Below are 18,346 nucleotides of genomic sequence, written 5' to 3'. Positions count from 1 at the left end.
GCTGTAGATTGTCGTGGAAGCTCAGGTTTACGACTGCAAACGGCAATTTACAGGCAACACTGCAAACTGTCGGAAATTGTCGGAAATTGACGTGGGACTTGCTTGCCCCGTGACCCCCCTCCCTCTAATGCTTTAACATGTAAATGAGACTGCTGTGAGCTTTACAAATGCAAATGAGGGTAGCAGGGGGAGTTTTATCCCAGGTGACTAAAAGGTATTAACTTAGGCCACATCCACACGAAGCCAGAGCTTTCCCTATACGATATTTTTTTTTCCCGTTCAAAAAAAAAATTCCGTAAATACGGCGTCGTCTCAAGAAATATCTGCGTACACACGAAACCACTGAAACCGACTCAAAACGATGTAGTATACATGCCAGACCAGTATGTGACGCTGTAATTCTGCCTCAGACATACACTAAAAACGGAGAAGACTTGGAGCTCGCGCATAAACCTTGCGCGCTGTATACAACAATAATATTAGGCACAGTAGCTTCTTTTTTTCTTTTTTCTTTTTTAATCAAGAACTTTGTTGAACAATATGAAAAACCATAAATGTAGTTGCTGTGACTTAACGGTGTCTGACTAGTTGACACTTGGTGTGATGACATCATCGTTTCGCAAAATATACGGATTGGCCGTACACACGAAAACGCAAGGGCGGCGTTTTCAGATTTATCCACCTTGGGACCCGGTTTAAAAAAATAGCGGTTTCAGTCTCCGAAAACGCCGGATCCGTGTGGACGAAACACCAATACGATAAAAAATGTATACGTATACAGCGAAACGCGTCTCCGTGTGGACAGGGCCTTAATTCTAAAAAAAATACAATACAATACAATATTTATTTATAACGCACAATTAAAAACAGCCAAGGCTGACCAAAGTGCTGTACAGGGCAATAGATAAAATGCAGGGCAGAAACAGGACAATAAAAAATAAAATAAATACTAAAAATAAAAAAAAGGCAATAGTTGTATCATAGTCAAGGGGTATTAAAAGCAAGAGAAAATAAATAAGTTTTCAAGGATGTTTTGAAGATGGAAATTGAGGGAGCTAGTCTGATATAGAGGGGTAGACTGTTCCAAAGTTTTGGGCCTGCAGTTGCAAAAGTGCAGTCGCCTCGTTTTTTAAGTCTGGATCTGGGCACGATAAGAAGACAGTGATCACTGGATCTCAAAGTACGAGATGGAGTGTACGGGCAGAGGAGATTGGTCAGATATTGGGGGGCCGGTTTGTTAAGAGCTTTATACACAAATAGTAACATTTTAAAATCAATCCTGAATGTGACAGGTAGCCAGTGGAGTTTGAATAGCGCTACCACTTTTGGAGCAATGCACAACATGTTGCAGAAATTTTTACTGCCCTTTTTGTGATAGCAGTATTATTAAACAGACAAAATGGGACAAATTGAATAACCACATTAAAATCCACTTTAAAAGGCTGTTGTTCATAAAGGAACATCTGGACTTACAGTGTACAGTGGCAATATATATTATTTTACATTTATCCATTTGTCAGACGCTTTTATCCAAAGATAGATGGTTTTCTGCATGATTTAGACAAAATATTAAATTATCTTCATTAATGTCTAAAGGTTACACAAACAATCCACACTGAAACTTAAGCTAACAAAACACAAACAATTATATATTCCTGTATTCTCACAGTAAACTGCCATGCAGGCTAGAATTGAGAAACATTATTGGATAAATCTTATAATTTACATTTCTCTGGGCCAATCGGAATCTTAGCACTTTTTCTCTTGGCCAATCAGAATCTTAGCACTTGCGTCATAATCTTGAAGCACACACAGCGTCAACAACAGCTGAGCTCGCCATTTGCCTGGCTACCGTGCGAGTCTAATGGAAACTCACGCATGAATTTTCCTGCATTGAACTTGTTTTAGCGCCTGCCAAAGTGAATTTTTGTCCCGCCAAAGTCTTATTTGATCGGTGAGTAATGTAGATGAACGGCTGCGTTTGTGACGGGGCGCATGTTTTAACTAAAAGAACGACCAGAGAGAGAGAGAGCCGGTCGCGCGCGCGCACTCTCTGTGTAAACAACTTCTCGTTAGCTTTTGGCGCTTTTTTTTTTTTTTTAAAGTTAGCTTGCTGCTCATGGTTCATGTTCAGTGTCCATGTTATTTTAGCTGTACACGAGAGATTATGTCAATTTGGGATTCTAAACTGCACGTAAACCGATAGCAGCATGGCATAGAGTTCTGAGTCTGACTGGCTAACTTAGCTCTTTGCTAACTAAGTTAGCTTGTCCATATAGCAGCTTGCTACGGGGTTCACAGATGATGCAAGGTGGGTTTAAAGGTGAATTGTCTAATTTATAAATGTGCGTCGTGAATGTGACACCTAACGTAACAACGTTACCAGGCAGAGGAGAAGGACGATGAGGTGATTAGATGAAATATAAAATCGGTTGATACAAATTGGGCCTGAAATTTTATACAAACATTTTGCAGTATTATTGGATTCGGGTGAGAATATCAGGGGTAATAGTTTTCTCTTCATTTATAATTGCAGTTTAAAAATTTAATTCTTTAACTTTATATATTTTATTTTACATTACCTCTGTATAAGCGTCAAGATATAACGTTACCCCCTTCAATAATGTACGAAGGAAGCTGCAGCCCATTGAGGACACCAGCATGTTGCACAAAACTGGTGAGTACTGATGACAACTTAAACATAATATTGTGTTGTGTACAACATAAGTCACAGGCTTATTCATGTGTTTTATCTAATAAAGATTGTGCCATGTCTAGCCAAGTGGAGCGTCCTGGCAGTGAAATGTCCACTCCTGGTAAGTACTTTTCCCCATGCACAAAACATTGCTCTGCACAAAGTCACACTCCATTCAAGACAAGTAGTTTTTTACTGCTTGTGAATAATCTATTTTAAATGTATACAGTGCTGGTCAGAGTTATTTAAGCCGCTTAATTAAGAGTGAGAACCTACTCATCTTGAATGGACAAAAAAAGCGAATGTTTTTGTCTCATCTTTCCATAGAACATTTGAAAAGTAACTGACCCTACTAGAACTTCAAACGGGCAGCGTTCTATGGTCAGAGTCTGGTCGTCCCTCTGCCCATTTGAAGGTCCAGTAGTGTCAGTTACTTTACAAATGTTCTATGGAAAGATGAGACAAAAACATTAGTTTTTTTTGTCCATTCAAGATGAGTAGGTTCTTCTCACTCTTAATTAAGCGTAGTAATGACTCCAGTATTTCATTATTAATTTAGTATAGGCAACATGACCGTACTTACTGGCTGACTCATGTGTTTCAGACTCTAAGTCAAACTTTGAATGTCTTGTGGAAGCCTTCTCTGACCCGGAGAAATGTGCAGCCAGATTTCAGCGCAAGGAAATTTCCAGTGAGTATTCACTTTATCTGTTGCCCCAACCTTTATTTCTTTTTTCAGTGGAAAATAAATTTAGTTTTGAGGATTAACATTTCAGTATTTTTCTACAGAGATTGGACTTTAATGGCAACCAACAATCCCAATGTTCAAAGAAGGTTCAAATGTCTGTAATGCCAGCAGACTAGCACAAGACAAACAATTGTTTAAAAAATACATAAATGTGTATATATAATTTTAGAAAATGACAGATGGTTTTGCTAGATAAGAACCTGATTTCTCGACTGGGATTGTGTAGAGACTCTGAAGCTGCATTGAGACGGACATTTGAACCGTCTTGGAACATTGAGATATTTGGTTGCCATTAAAGTATATGCCATTAAAAATATGGAAATGTTTTCCTTAAACTTAATTTCTTTTCCACTGAGGAAAGACAGACATGGATATCTTGTCACTCAGTGTGAGTAAATTATCAGGAAATTTTCATTTTGAGGTGAACTAATCCTTTAAGGCTGATTTATACTTTTGCGTCAGACCGAAGCCCGAGCCTCTACGCTATAGGCTACACTGTTTCATTTATACTTCTGCATTGTTGTCCCTGTTGACGCACAATTACACATGCAGAAAGAAGCCTGTGAAACCCGAGGGAGGCGTTCTAGACCAATCACAGCGCTTCCGTCCACGTAAAATTGACGCATTGTTACATTTTGGGAGAGGTGCACGTCAGGGTGTGCTAAAGGGTACGCTATGTACACAGCCTACTCTGTAGCTACAGCGGGAGGTCGACGCATAACTATAAATTGGTCTTTACTTACTGCTTGAGAATCAAGTTTGGTAACAGTTTATTTTATTGGCTTAATAACATGTTTCAGACAGTCTTGCTTAGAAGAGCAGAGTGTGGCAATTCTTACCTTTTTGTTTGATTTCAATAATTGTACATTTTTTAATATTCTTTGTTTTTTTCGCCCTTAAGATGCTAGCGCACCTCTGAGCAAAGACCTGTTGACACCCAGTAAGTATTCATCTCATTGGTCACTTTTGTATTTTGTCAGGCCTTGTGAAATGTAAGAATATTCAGTTTTTCATGATTTCATCATAAAGAGGTCATGGGAGTGATGGCTATTATTTGTTTAATAATTGTAAATAATCATGTAATTTACAGGAAGCAGTATGCCATCGTCTCAACTCTTAGACAAATTGTGGGCGCTACGAACTGGAGCAAGATAAAAAAAATTAAAGAATCTTACATTCTTTTATTTTTTTACTTTCATAAAAACTTACAAACATTTTAAAGGTGAGATTCAAAGAATATCCTTTCATTCTCTTGTATAAGAAAATAGATCCGTTATAGTTTACGATCTTACTCATACATTTTGTTTCCATAGAGTAACCTCGCCTCATAACGAGGGCGTAACCTCACATTTACTCAGAGCTATGTCTGCAAGTCCAGATTTTCATGACGCTGATCATGACGACATTATAAGTAACTTTGACTATTTTCTCCTTGTTTCATTTTACTGTGACTTGCGTTGTTTTTATTCATATCACTCTCATTTAATTGTTTTCCAGCTGCCTGTAAGACGTACTACGAGACAGTACGCAGGAGCTTCAGGTACAAACAACCAGATCTGGCACTGCAGGCCGAAGCTGTGAAGAGTTCAGCTCGGAGTCGAGCGTGAAGAAAGAGGGTAAGATTTTTAGTCAATGTGACTATTTTTCAAGTGCATTAATAGATGTTTTGTGTCCATACACAGTGCATCACAGTACTGATTGTCTGTATTGGTTGTTTTTACAGCTGCTAGAAGCGAGACGGTGTGCTAGGTGAGGATGACGTGGGCATTTGGAAGTGCGCCACCATAGATCTGATGTCCGATGAAGTTCAACCACCAGCCAGGAGCTCACAGAGCTCTGTGCTACGCTGCAGTCGAGATTAGAGGCGACTCCTAAATACAGGACAACGCACCACAGACGTTTTCAAAGTGGATCGAATTCAGAGAGAACGCCGCTAGTCACCTACAGCTCCGAAGATGAAAACAGACACTGAGCTTCCAATTTGTTGTGTGTGCAGATGATCTATGCTTTGTACATAGGTGTATATTGTTTTGTGTTTGTGCTAATAAAGCTCTTTCTTTGAATAAACAGCATGTCCCTGGCAAATTTTCCTTTCCTTTATAAATTCATGTCCTTGATGGTAATAATAGTGTAGTCCATAGGTTAACAATGACATGAATATACCACAGAATAGCATATTATGAATATAAAAAAATAATTTATGTATCATTTATATGAATATTATAATTTTTTGAATTTATAATGAGCGAGGGTGACCAATAGTAACAGATCTGCCAACCAATCACGAGTGATTTTTCTTGTTTAAACCACGTGGGTTCAACCAATAGTGAGTGAGGAAATTCAAGCCTTTCTCTGGCGGGAGCTGCTATTCATATGGTAATTAGAGCCATTCACACCTCCGGCGCGAGCGCTCTGCATACGTCATGGTTCGTTTCCGACAATATTCGGCACAGACGAACGCGACGTTCACAGGCTGTAAATTGTCGTTAACTGCCGAAAATTAGGGAGATTTACGGCCGTTTACGGGGTCGGAAATCCCAATTTTCATGCAGTGCAATCAGGTGTAAGCCTGGGGACTTCCTCGAGAGTGAGGATGGTGTCGACAGACGCATCCACCTCGGGATGGGGAGCGCTGCTCGAGGGCAGACCGTTCTTCGGCCTGTGGTCGGAACGAGAAAAGCTCCAACACATCAACTGCCTGGAAATGCTGGCAGTGCACAACGCGCTGACGCGTTTTTGTCCCCATATCAAGGACCAACACGTCGTAGTCCGTTTGGACAACACGGCCGTGGTGTCCCATATAAATCGCCAGGGCGGTCTGAAATCCACATCCCTGTACAGGCTGGCGAAACGCCTCCTAATATGGGCTCAGCACAATTTGCGCTCGCTGAGGGCAGTGCATGTGCCTGGGCTCCAGAATGTGGGCCCAGACAGACTGTCCAGGAACAACATTCCCCTGGGCGAATGGTCTCTACACCCACAAACAGTCCGGCTGTTGTGGGAGAGATTCGGCAGAGCGGAGGTGGACCTATTCGCGTCCTGCGAAAAACGCTCATTGCCCCGTGTTCTTTTCCAAGAACGACAGCGCGCTGTCCTAGATGTGGCCGCGCTGCCCGCTATACGCTTTCCCCCCCGTCTCCCTCCTGCCACAGGTGTTAGAGCGGGTCAGGGAAACAGAATGCCCAGTGCTGCTTGTAGCACCGTTCTGGAGGAACCAAGCATGGTTTCCAGTCCTGATGCAGCTAGCAGACTTCGCTCCATGGCCAGTGCCATTGAGGAGAGATCTCCTCTCGCAGGCCGGGGGCTCGATTTGGCACCCACACCCGGAGCTGTGGTCCCTTCATGCGTGGGCGCTCAACGGATATCCGTTGACCTCGCAGAGGGAGTGATAAATACCATCACTCAGGCCAGAGCGCCGTCGACTCGGCGGCTTTATGCCTCGAAGTGGTCGGTTTTCTCCGGCTGGTGTACAGCTCGGAGCATATCACCTATCGACTGTGAGGTGACGGAGGTCCTCTCCTTCCTACAGGAGCTGTTGGATAAGGGCAGATCCCCTTCCACGCTCAAAGTTTATGTGGCGGCTATTACAGCGTTCTCTGGAACAACGCTGGGGCAGTCTCTAGGAAGGAACGATTTAGTCATCCGCTTCCTCAGGGGAGCTAGGAGGCTGAATCCTCCCAGACCTCCTTCAGTCCCTATGTGGGATCTTTCTACGTTTTTGGCGGCCATGAAAGGTGCCCCTTTCGAGCCTATCCAATCTATTAGCCTCAAACATTTGTCTTTCAAAACAGTGTTCTTGATGGCTCTCGCTTCAGTGAAGCGCATAGGCGACCTGCACGCGCTCTCTGTGAGCCCAGCGTGCTTAGAGTTTGGATCTAACGACTCTAAAGTCATACTCAAACCTAAGCATGGCTATGTGCCAAAATCCCTCAACACACCATTTCGGGCTCAGGTTATCTCCCTCTGCCCTGCCGGGATCAAGTGAGGAAGGGGACTCAAGTTTTCTTTGCCCCATTAGGGCTTTAAGAGCTTACGTGTCCCGCTCTGCTGTCTTCAGACAGACTGAGCAGCTCTTTGTCTCGTTCAGTGGACGTTCCAAGGGAATGGCTGTTTCGAAACAGAGCTTATCCAGATGGATAGTTGACGCCATAGCGCTGGCTTATACTGCCAAGGGCCTCCAGTGCCCGTTGGGAGTTAGAGCGCACTCCACGAGGAGTGTTGCCTCCTCGTGGGCTTGGTCCAGCGGGATTTCCTTACAGGATATATGTACGGCGGCGGGCTGGGCCTCGCCGTCTACATTTATTAGGTTTTACAACCTAGAGGTTCCCGCCTTGCAGGCTAAGCTACTATCGGTGTAGCCGATTCAGCTGTCTAACTAGAACACTGAAATCGCATGCGCAACGCGCTGCCGACTGTCTTATGGGCAGAACTGTGTAAGACCCACATTTCCCACATTTAGCTCAGGTTTCCCCACCCTGTCTATGTGATGTCATATTCGCGTCTGCTGACGCAACCTTATAAGGACAGAGGAATCCCCTCTTGTCTCTAGACTCTCTATGTGAGGTCATGTTTTACGTCCGCGGACGTCACAATATAGGGAATTATGTAATCCCAGGCTCTTTGTGAGTCTATCTGGTGATTATGCACTGTATACCTGGTTTGCTTCCAGTGATCGGTGTCTTTATCCCAGCACGCACGGCGTTTTACAAGGGGTTCCCGTAGCGTTTTTACAAAACGCAGTACGAGAGGACTCTCGTAAGAGAACGTAACCTCGGTTCTCTCTAGAAGAGGGAACGAGTACTGCGTTCTCTGCCGTGCGTACGGTTCACTCTGGTTCGCTTCGGCGATGAAAATCAAGTGAATCAGCCTTCTCGAGCTCCTTATATAGAGGCTAGCCACACCCGTCTCGGCGGGAAATGGCTAGGAGGGCGCGAAGCGTCCTCATTGGCCTGACGTCACCTCAGGCCTCACTCGATAGGCTTATGCAGTTGCTGCAGAGCAGCCAATGAGCGAGCGAGCCGTCTCGCCATAGCTAAGCACTGCCGCAACGCGCTTTACATGTATGAAAATTAAGGATCATTTTTTGCTTCAGTATTTCGTGAAAAGAGACCTTTCCCGTAGCGTTTTTACAAAACGCAGTACTCGTTCCCTCTTCTAGAGAGAACCGAGGTTACGTTAGTAACCGAGTACGTTTTACACACCAAAAAGAGTCTGGTTTTATAAATAAAAAAATGAACCCAAACCCATCCCATAAACCTCATTTCATCTTTGTGTTACTTAAAAACTTTGGCACTGCTCAGTATAGGATGGTAGTGACAAAGGAGCCAGATTTTCCAGTATTTCTGTTTTCTGCCTCTGCAGAAACCCAGTAATACTGGAAAATCTGGCTACAGCAAAAACTGTAGTGTTGAATTAACTCTCCTGAGAGTTTATTTGACTCCACACCCATGAGTGTTAAATTGAGGGCGTTGGTTATGTTTTGACAGTTATCATGTTGTGATCTGAAACACTAAGCTCATTTAGAGAGTTAGATTAACCTTGTTGATTACAGCAGCCCTGTGATTCTACACCATATGATTTTCAGCATTTTCAATATAATCCAAAACATTTCTTAAAAGTTGTTCTGATCAATATACTTTTATTTAGACACACAGACATCAAGAATCAGCCTGTGAATCTCAACAATGGTGACAATAATAAAGCATGTTGCAGTGCATTCTGGGTGCCATCAATCAAAACTCAACCATGGCTCCCATCCTGCATTGCGGTATTAATAAATTATGATCTGAATTGTTTTAGTAATTTCCTTTTCCTAATTGAATATTCTTTTTGTCACCATTGTTGAGATTCATCTTGATGTCTGTGTGTGCCTAAAATATTATTATTATTATTATTATTATTATTTCAGAACAACTTTTAAGAAATCCTTTGGATTATATAGAAAATTCTGGATCTTGTTTGTTGTAGAATCACAGTGATGTTGTAATCAACAATATAAATCTAAGTCAGAGATAAGGCTCAAAATGAGTCAGGTCAAATGATGATTATGTCAAAACATACCAAAACCATCTGATCCCCTTTTCTCTTTGTTCATCTGGCAGTTTGAACTCAGTTACATCAGCCAAAGAAAATCTAATGTTAATAGTTTAAGGGTCAAGTGTCCAACTAAAGCAAACACTGATAACCATAATGGTGGCTTACACATTTTGATTTTCTCCTTCAGTGATTCTGCTTGTTAACATCAGGTGTCTCCAATGAAGCTCAATCATCACTCAATTAATCGCTTAATTATTCATTATTCATTTTTTTAACACTATAACGCTCTTGAGTGTGGAGTCAAATAAACTCCCAGGAGAGTTTTTGCTGTGTGGGGTGGATAGTAAAATGAAAATAAACTGTTAACATACGTTAGTTTGGTAGGGTAGTTGACAGCCCCTGAGGGTCATATAGTGAAAAGACCATCAACACTGTGAAGATCAAGTTTTGGCATAATACATGAGGGGGGTGGCATGTGTGCTTGTGAATTATATTTGCTACAGTGTTTGCCTGTATGCATTTAAATGTGCAGTAAGCGATTTCTGAGAAATATGCACTCATGATGGGGGAGGAGATATTATATTGTGTGCCACAATACAAAACTGTCATGCTCCTAAAAACACTTGTTATTTTCTTTTAGTAAAATATAATTTCCTATTTTTTATATAATTTTTTTTGATTTTGGGGTGAAATATGACTGAAATATGACAATCTGATTATTAAACATGTTCATAAACTACTAGTATCTTCAAAGAATCTGCAGACATGAAGACATTTTAACTGGTAAACTTTGTCGTCAGTCCTTTGTAAAGTTTAGTCTAGACAGATTTAATGTTAATAACTTTCTGGGTGGGTCACTTCTTTTTTCTGCAAGACAAAGTTAAGATAACGGTTCTTAATAAATTCACTGCACTGAATCATGTCAGGAGAAAACCAAATGATAATGTTTTTTTCCAGCAGAGAGACACAAGTGAAGCAAAGAAAAGATACAGCCTGCTGTGCTGTTGTATTTACCGTTTTTCCTCCATTTTCTAACCAGAAGTTCATTAGCTACAGAACTGAAGTGCTTGGCTTCCTCTTCACTGTCAAAATTTAGACCGAACTGGGGTGCCTGAGGATGAACACACAGTAAAGATGCTTTATATACACTCTGCTTGTTGTGAAACAGCAGACAGACAATAAGTCATGAATCAAAACAAATGTCAACAGAACATTTTGTTTAAAAAAGAAAGAGAAAAAGCTATTTGCAACTCATTTTACATGTGTAATAAGCTGCATTAAAGAGTAAAACAATATTAAACTAGATAAAAAAGTTGTCCAAAAACTGAAGCTGACTTGAGAAATCCTTTAAAACTTTTTTTTAAAAGCTTCAAGTTTGAAGGTTTTCAGTTTGAAGTAGTTTGAAGTTTAAAGCAGTTTAAGGTTTGAATGTGTTGATGGCAATACAGTCTATCAGAAAGCAAATTTCAGTTTCACATCTACTTTAACTCCAGCTTTCTCAGGCTGCGGCACATTCCTTGCATCTGCTGAGGTGAAGTACAAGTGTACAAAACAGATATGTATGGTGAACTGGAAGGGTCATGTTCGGTTCACTTAGTTTTGTCGTGGCCACGACATATTAAGTTGTGGAAACGTCATACTCGTGGGAACGTGATCATTTTGTCGAGGAAACAAGGTCGTGGCCACATTGTGGTCTAAAGTTGTGGTCTCGAGATTTAAGGGAGCGATATATTTTTCTCATGGTCAGGAGTTAAATGCATAAACAACCTGCGTGAACATAGCAACCTGGAATTATCAAATAAAGATAGGCCTATAACAATATTTATTTTTAATTAAGAAATGGTTATATATTATATAGCCTTTAATATTACGCATGATGTTGCCTATAGACAGCATTTAAATGAAGTTTGTTATTATCAATAAATGATAAAAGAATATGTAAGAACATAAGATAATATAGGCCTACAAGAAAACATTTTTATCTATCCCATCTCACTGCCTTTTAAAACCATTCAAAAGATTGTGTCTTTTATTATTATTATTATTATGCCTATTAAACCTACATCAAAATAAATATATAGCCTAATATGTTAAATTCCCGTAAAGTGGCCACCACTCCAGAGTCTTCAGCCAACATGGTAGCCACACCAGAGTCTCCAGTGTGTGCAGCGCTGCTCATTGTGGCCACGGCTATTTTGTGTGTGTGTGCTGCACACACAATGGCTCAAGCTCCTGACCAGACCTCCCTGACCCCTGAACTGCTGGTGCACAATTGTGAGCAATTCAATATAATGGGCAAATTTGTTAATATAATGATTTCTTAATTCCGTGCTTTTCCTTAATTAAAAATAAGTATTATTATAGGTCTATCCATTTTTGATAATTCCAGGTTGCTATGGTCGAACAGGTTGTTTGCATTTAACTCATGGCCATGAGAAATAGATGTCGTTCCCTCAACACAAAAAAGTCATGACTTTACATCATGTGGCCATGGCATAAGAATGTCGATACCTCAACAAAATGATCTTGTGGCCACAACACATTATCACGTTCCCACAAGTTAATATGTTGTGGCCACGACAAAACTAAGTGAACTGAACATGTCCCCTCCCGTTCACCATAGATATGAACACATGGACAGACATGCGCAAAGGGGATGTTGGTTCAAGATCTGAGCACTTACATGTCCAGCAAATGTGATAAAGTCAGGTCTGGAGCAGTTTATTGTAAAGGTGCTGATCAAATCTTGATCAAACAAGATTTGTCCCTCCTGTCAAACCAGAATAAGAAACCATTAACTTAATACTAATAGCAAGATGATATATGGGGAATCATAAAAAACACATCTGACCCACATGGAGCATCTGCTGACTTACTTTTATATCAAACACCCTGATAAAGTAAGACCTCTGAGTGCAGTCTTTCACCAGACAGGCCACACCACTGCACTTCTTCACCCAGGACGAGTTTTTGTCGGCTCCATAGACCTGTACCACTGCTGAACACAAACTCTGTGGACACAAAAACAAAATTAAACTAAATAAAACTAATTTATACAATGAATTAAACTAACTCTGCAATTGTGAATTATGAACAATTGTGCATGGTGAAAACAGCTGCCCAAGTATTATTTTAAGAATGAATTTTAAAAGGGACCTATTATGCCACTATGAATGTTTAAAAGAGATATTTATTTATTTAAGTATGTATGTATGTATGTATGTATGTATGTATGTATTTATTTATTTATTTATTTATTTATTTATGTATGTATTAGGGCTGCACAATATTGGAAAAATATCACAATATTTTTTTATGATTAAAGTATGTTGATGGTTCACTGGTTCCCGCCTCTTTCTTCCCTGAATTTTAAACCTTGTTACAAATACTGATATGATAAAAATACTACTACTAATTCCATTAACAATTTAAATGTCCTAAGGTCTGATGAGCTGCTGGGATATTGAATATTAATCGTGTTGACAGTGTTCGCGAAACTGATTTGCTGAAATCAAAACAGTGACAGTAATAGGTGAGCGCTAGCCAATGAAATTGCCATTAGCACATTCTGCCCACTATCGAAGAATCCGGCAGTGGCTTCTGCTTGTTTTAAAGGCTGAACTTACATGATGGGGGAGGAGATGAACTTACAATTTACATGTAACGTGTAAATATTATGTGGTATGTTAGATATGAATTGGAATAGTGCAAAACTCTCAAGCACTCAGTCAGAGGGTTCAAGACGAGTGAAAATATATACGTGCTAAATTTACTCTTAGCTTAGCTCAAACACTGGCGAGTGAAATCTAACAATTTATTAACCAATGGCTAATGATTGACATTATTTAGTCGCCTAGCTTGACACTTTAGTTGCATATGTGAGTCTCATGTTCGTTCCCAGAAGAACACTCAAGACTACAAGGGAGGCGTTTCAGGGAGTTCAGAAACAGTGCGCACTGATATAGAGATGAACTGCCTTTGGAGGGACTCAGCAACATTACATACTAAAGAAAGTTGAATATGGGAAAAAATATATAATTGGACCCCTTTAATAAAATAAAAATGAAAAAAAAAGACCATGTCCAAAACAACAACAACAAAAAAGTTCGGAGTATCTTGAAGAGCAGCTTCGGTGTCCTGAAGCGAATTCCCGGCAGGAACTAACCGAACCAATTTTTCTACAGGCCTCTCTATGGAGAACGAACTCCCCGCGACTGCTATTTTCTTCTTGACGAGCGGTAGTCGAGGATTGTGTTCATCGGAAATCGTTGCGCCGTGAGCGGCGGGGTTAACAAATCGATTTCCCGAGGGCTCCGCAGAGGAGCAGGTGTATTTTGCTCCACCCCCGGAGGGGGCGCCCTCAGAGGCCTGATCTGACCATCAGGACCTCTTTCCCAAAGCCCGTTTTGTCAGAATAACGGTCCTCAAATGCATTTTCTGACTCGAGCCCTGAGATCGTTGTGGAAGGGCTCGATTAGCAACACTCTGTCTGTCTTTGTCTGTACAAGGAGCCAGACGTACATGGCTGGGGCTGTCCCTTGGCAGCAGCCCCATGAGATTTCTGGAGGCGGGGGGTGAATTTCTGAAATGCCGTTGCTTGCTTCTTTGCCTCCTGAAATCTCTTGACGACAGAGCTAACAGCATCGCCGAAGAGACCAGGAGGCGCAAGCGGGGCATCGAGAAGGAAGGCTCTGTCTCTTTCTTTGATGCCAGACAGATTTAACCATAGGTGTCTCTCCATAGCTGTCAGGGCTGCCATGGAGCGGCCGATTGCGCGGGCCATATCCTTGGTAGCGCGGAGAGATAAATTAGTGGCTCTTCTCAACTCTTTAATATCTTCAATATCAATAAGCTGCCAAAGTCTCCTCTTTCTTGGGCATCACGCCATAACCATTCTGTTTCTGTTTTAGAAAACGCTCATCTAATTTGCTTTTTGACTGAGATTCCTGCTTCTCGGCCGGCCATTGAATATTTAACCTGGCCATGGCGCGAGTTATAACCTCCAATAACTCCTCATACTGTGGTGATTGGGCTGGCGAATCACCCAAATCACCACCTTCCATTCTGAGCACATCACCTTCCTCAGAAGAAGATAAGCCCAGCGCCAAGCCTTCGTTCGAGGTGGAAGAAGCCGCGGAGCCGTCTCAAACCCTTCTCCTAGATCCATCTGTGATCCCCACGAGTGAAGCCGCCGGGTTGCTTCAGCAACCGCAGGACCCGCACTGCGTGGGGCACAGAGCTGGCTGCTTTGATCGAACAGCCGGGAGCGAAGCGTACTAAGAGGCAAATGCTCACAATGCTCACACTCAACCCCCTCGAGGGCTGAGCGAGCATGCCCTGCTCCCAAACAACTAACACACAGATTGTGTGAATCCCCATCCGGAATGTAGCGAGGATAGGGATGAACACACTTTCTGTAACTGCGTTGTTGACTCGCCATTTCAATATATATATATAAACTACGGGACTGACAACACCAAATAAGACTTAGACAGACAGAGAGCGCTTGCTTATATTACACAAAATGAGATAATTAAAGTCGGCATGAAACTGAAGCTGCGCTAGTCTTTTCTTTCCTATTGTGAGGTATATCTGAGTGAAACGGCTTCGCAAACAAGAACAAATGTAGGGTGGGCTTGATTTTGTCCATGGGAAGTCCTTATAGTTATAAGAAACTTGACCAGCAGGACGGACTACCTAAGAGGACTGGTTCTCCAACACTAGGGCTGGGCGATATATCGCATGACATTGTTATGCGCATCTCGACGTATCGCCTACGATAATTAATGCGATATGGCTCAGCTTGTCAGTGAACTACGGCTCTGTGTAGTAAATGCCGCTCCATCTGAAAGCAGGTGATGGTGATTTACTACTAATCAAGGAACCGGCTTTACTGACGAGATGCGCATAACAATGTCATGCGATATATCGCCCAGCCCTATCCAACACCCACATTCATTCACATGCATGAGGAGAACCACATACTGCCAGAAATTGCAGAATGTGGTTCTCCAACACCCACATTCATTCACATGCATGAGTCAATCAATCATTCCACATGGATAGAAAAAGGCTTACAAAATAAATGTCAAAAGGTGACTGAGCCTCTGGAATTTATTGATATTGCAAGTGCATGATAAGCACAGAACTGTCACCATCCAACGCCGCCAGGAATGTGAAGCATTCAAGAGCCTGTGGCAAGAAGCAAGTCCAGCAAGTCCAGTTTACGCACGCCTGATTCCCTATGGCCCTATGGAAACCCGACTGCCTTGGTTTGAAAAGGGAAGCTTAGTTTTTGTTATCCGAACAACATGATTTTAATCTTGTTGGAACAGAACAGGTAATATAGTGGAATGAGGAAACAGAAAGCCAGCAGCAGTTTACAGCACAGAACCAGACACTGAACTAAACCAGGACAAACATTTCCCAAATAAAACCCACCTGCATAAATAATTTGAGTATCAGCATGTTATGCAACAACAGCCAGATAATTTTTTTTTATTACACTGATGATTAAACATAAAACATGTCAGTATTGCACTATCAAAATATGAGATCAATGCATAATAATAATAATAATAATAATAATACAATGGAAACAAGCCTTTGGGCTTTTTTGTGTTTTTATCCTTTTGAACACTTCGTGTTGATTGTTGTTGTTCAATAAAGTTTTCAATCAATCAATCAATCAATCAATAATAATAATATATTAGGTCCAACTTATGTTTATAAATAAGTATAAACACATAAATCATTAAGGTTGATTAATTGACCCAAAGTTTTTGAGTTTGAAAATGAAAATGCATAGGCCTACAATACTAAAATTGACAAACCCGAACCTAGTGTTTATATGAACGATAAATAAATGATCGGGTTGATGTGCATGTTTATGTCACAAGCTTCTAATCAGAATTGAATTTTGGCATGCACACACTGCACGAATAGACAGTTTCCCACTGTTTGTGTATACTACAGTATTATCTCACATTGCTTCTTTTCTTTGTTTTAAAGAGCAGACTTAACATTCATCTACTTCGGGTCCTGACTAGGAGACGACGAGCACATGAACAGTTATGCCGTGCTGTTTATATTTATCAAACAATAAAAACACCCCGTCCCGCGCCCAAAATTAAATTAAATGTCTGTGGATGAGAGTATGAAGTGAAGACTGATGGGATGTTGTTCTGCTCCAATTCACAGATGATGAGTGTTAGGATAATTTTAGAATAACACTACAGTCATTGCAGTTGGGGAGGGGCTGAAATTGGAGACATGAAGTCGGAAACTTTCTGCTTCCCGTAGTTATGCTTGTGCTGTGTTTGCCATTTGTACGTCATCGCACATGTGCAGTCTATTCCAGTTTCATTTTTCAATCCGATCAAGTATTTACATGTTTTTTTCGATCAGATTTGAAAAGGAACTAGCCACCCCTTTCAATCTGATCAAAATTTCATTTGGATCGAGCTCAATTGCATTTTGTTGCCTTGTACCTGTACTTGTGTAATGACAATAAAGTTGAATCTAATATAATATAATCTAATTGGATCGATTAAGGTGTTTACATGAAGGCTTTTCAGTCCGATTGAGCCGTCAATCCGATTAATAATGTATTATTTGGTTGCATGTTCAAGTAAGATCATTTGAGTGTTCCATTCCAATGGAATCATTAGTGATACATTCATTGCAGTTTGAGTTGGGAACATCAGACCTCATCATGACTGAACAAAATCTGGCAAAGAAATCAAGCAAATGCTTGAGAACTTACTGTGCATTTCCTGCCCAGGTGTTTAAAGATCACTTCGTTTTCTTGCGCAGTGAGAAGAATCGAGCCAATATTCCTCAAGGTCTTCTGTGGTCTGCCAGTGGCATCCATCAAGTTGTGCTTCTTACCTTTAAAAAAGGTTTTATCATGTTGTTAGAGGTGATTTTGACAGTAGGAGTTGAGACTTGTATTTTGTTCCAGTACAAATGTCACACTCACCATCTCCAGGTCCAGCGTAGCAGTATAGTTCTGTATTCAATTTCTCCATCATTTCAGCAAACACTACATTTTTACCTAAGACAGGTCTTGGAGTGAAGGTCTGTCTGCACTGAGGGCAGCTGTAAACTCCCTTCGGATCCTCCTGATTCCAGCAGTTTGTAATACAGTTCATACAGTAACTGTGTCCACAGGGAATGGTCACTGTATCCTTCAGTAGATCCAGACAAACTAAACAGCTGAACATGTCTTGAGCGGCTTCTGCCATTTTACAGAGACGTAAAGCAGCTCAGCAATCTCAGCTCAACAATGCACTTAATTGAAGAGTTTTCTGGTTCTGTCTTTGAGAAAGTGAAACTGTGAGGGTGAGGGAACTGTGAGGGAAACCAGTCAGCCAATAAGAAGGTAAACATGTATACCCAATCAGCATGAGTGGCGACCTATATAAACACAGTCTTTTATTTTTTTATTTTTTTTGGATTAGACAGACAACATAATCCAAAGGATAACATGTTAAAGTGTAAACACTTATTTCCAACATGGTCCTTGGTTTTAAAATATTTAACACAAAACAAAGACCTATTACAAGCCGAAGACAAAAATATTTAAAACAAATCATCCAAAGTTCAAAAAACATTCTAAAATCAGAGAATCTTAAATCACATACAATAATAAATTCTACTCTAATTAAATAGGTTGGCTACTCTATTCCACAAGAAAGCCTTAACCTGTTGTATAAAAGCCCATCTGGAATTTACAATTTTAATGGAAAGCGGCAAACTATTCCACAATTTTATACCTGTATAAAAAAAAAAGAACTTCTAGCTGCATTGTTGACTCTGGGCACTTTACAAGAACGGACACTAGCCCTAGTATTATGATTATGTTA

The 18,346-nt window shown here is 40.8% G+C and overlaps 3 protein-coding genes across 4 annotated transcripts in view; 1 reads left to right on the top strand and 2 right to left on the bottom strand.

Moving 5' to 3' along the window:
* LOC309497162 (uncharacterized protein) overlaps positions 1 to 18,346 on the bottom strand; it is a 121,821-nt gene that overhangs the window by 29,047 nt on the left and 74,428 nt on the right. The gene's annotated exons all lie outside the window — the stretch shown is intronic.
* On the top strand, positions 965 to 5,512 carry LOC309497212 (uncharacterized protein). The gene is made up of 9 exons (XM_082167463.1): positions 965 to 1,954; positions 2,594 to 2,677; positions 2,763 to 2,816; positions 3,300 to 3,386; positions 4,345 to 4,383; positions 4,534 to 4,595; positions 4,758 to 4,854; positions 4,941 to 5,059; positions 5,167 to 5,512. Exons 2-8 carry the CDS (start codon positions 2,662 to 2,664, stop codon positions 5,048 to 5,050), a joined length of 465 nt encoding a protein of 154 aa, XP_082023589.1. The 5' UTR covers positions 965 to 1,954; positions 2,594 to 2,661; the 3' UTR covers positions 5,051 to 5,059; positions 5,167 to 5,512.
* LOC309496362 (actin nucleation-promoting factor WASL-like) lies at positions 10,276 to 17,740 on the bottom strand (the record flags this gene model as incomplete). Its single annotated transcript, XM_082166356.1, has 6 exons — positions 17,461 to 17,740; positions 17,245 to 17,369; positions 12,356 to 12,490; positions 12,163 to 12,249; positions 10,494 to 10,590; positions 10,276 to 10,346 (listed from the first exon to the last, which is right to left on the bottom strand). The coding sequence occupies exons 1-6, from the start codon at positions 17,723 to 17,725 to the stop codon at positions 10,276 to 10,278; spliced, it is 780 nt and encodes a 259-aa protein (XP_082022482.1). The 5' UTR covers positions 17,726 to 17,740.

The sequence above is a fragment of the Leuciscus leuciscus genome (assembly GCF_965113295.1).
Source record: "Leuciscus leuciscus genome assembly, chromosome: 4".
Classification (NCBI taxonomy): Eukaryota; Metazoa; Chordata; class Actinopteri; order Cypriniformes; family Leuciscidae; genus Leuciscus; species Leuciscus leuciscus.
The sequence above is the reverse complement of the archived record's forward strand: the minus strand, read 5'-3'. Positions and strand labels throughout refer to the sequence as shown.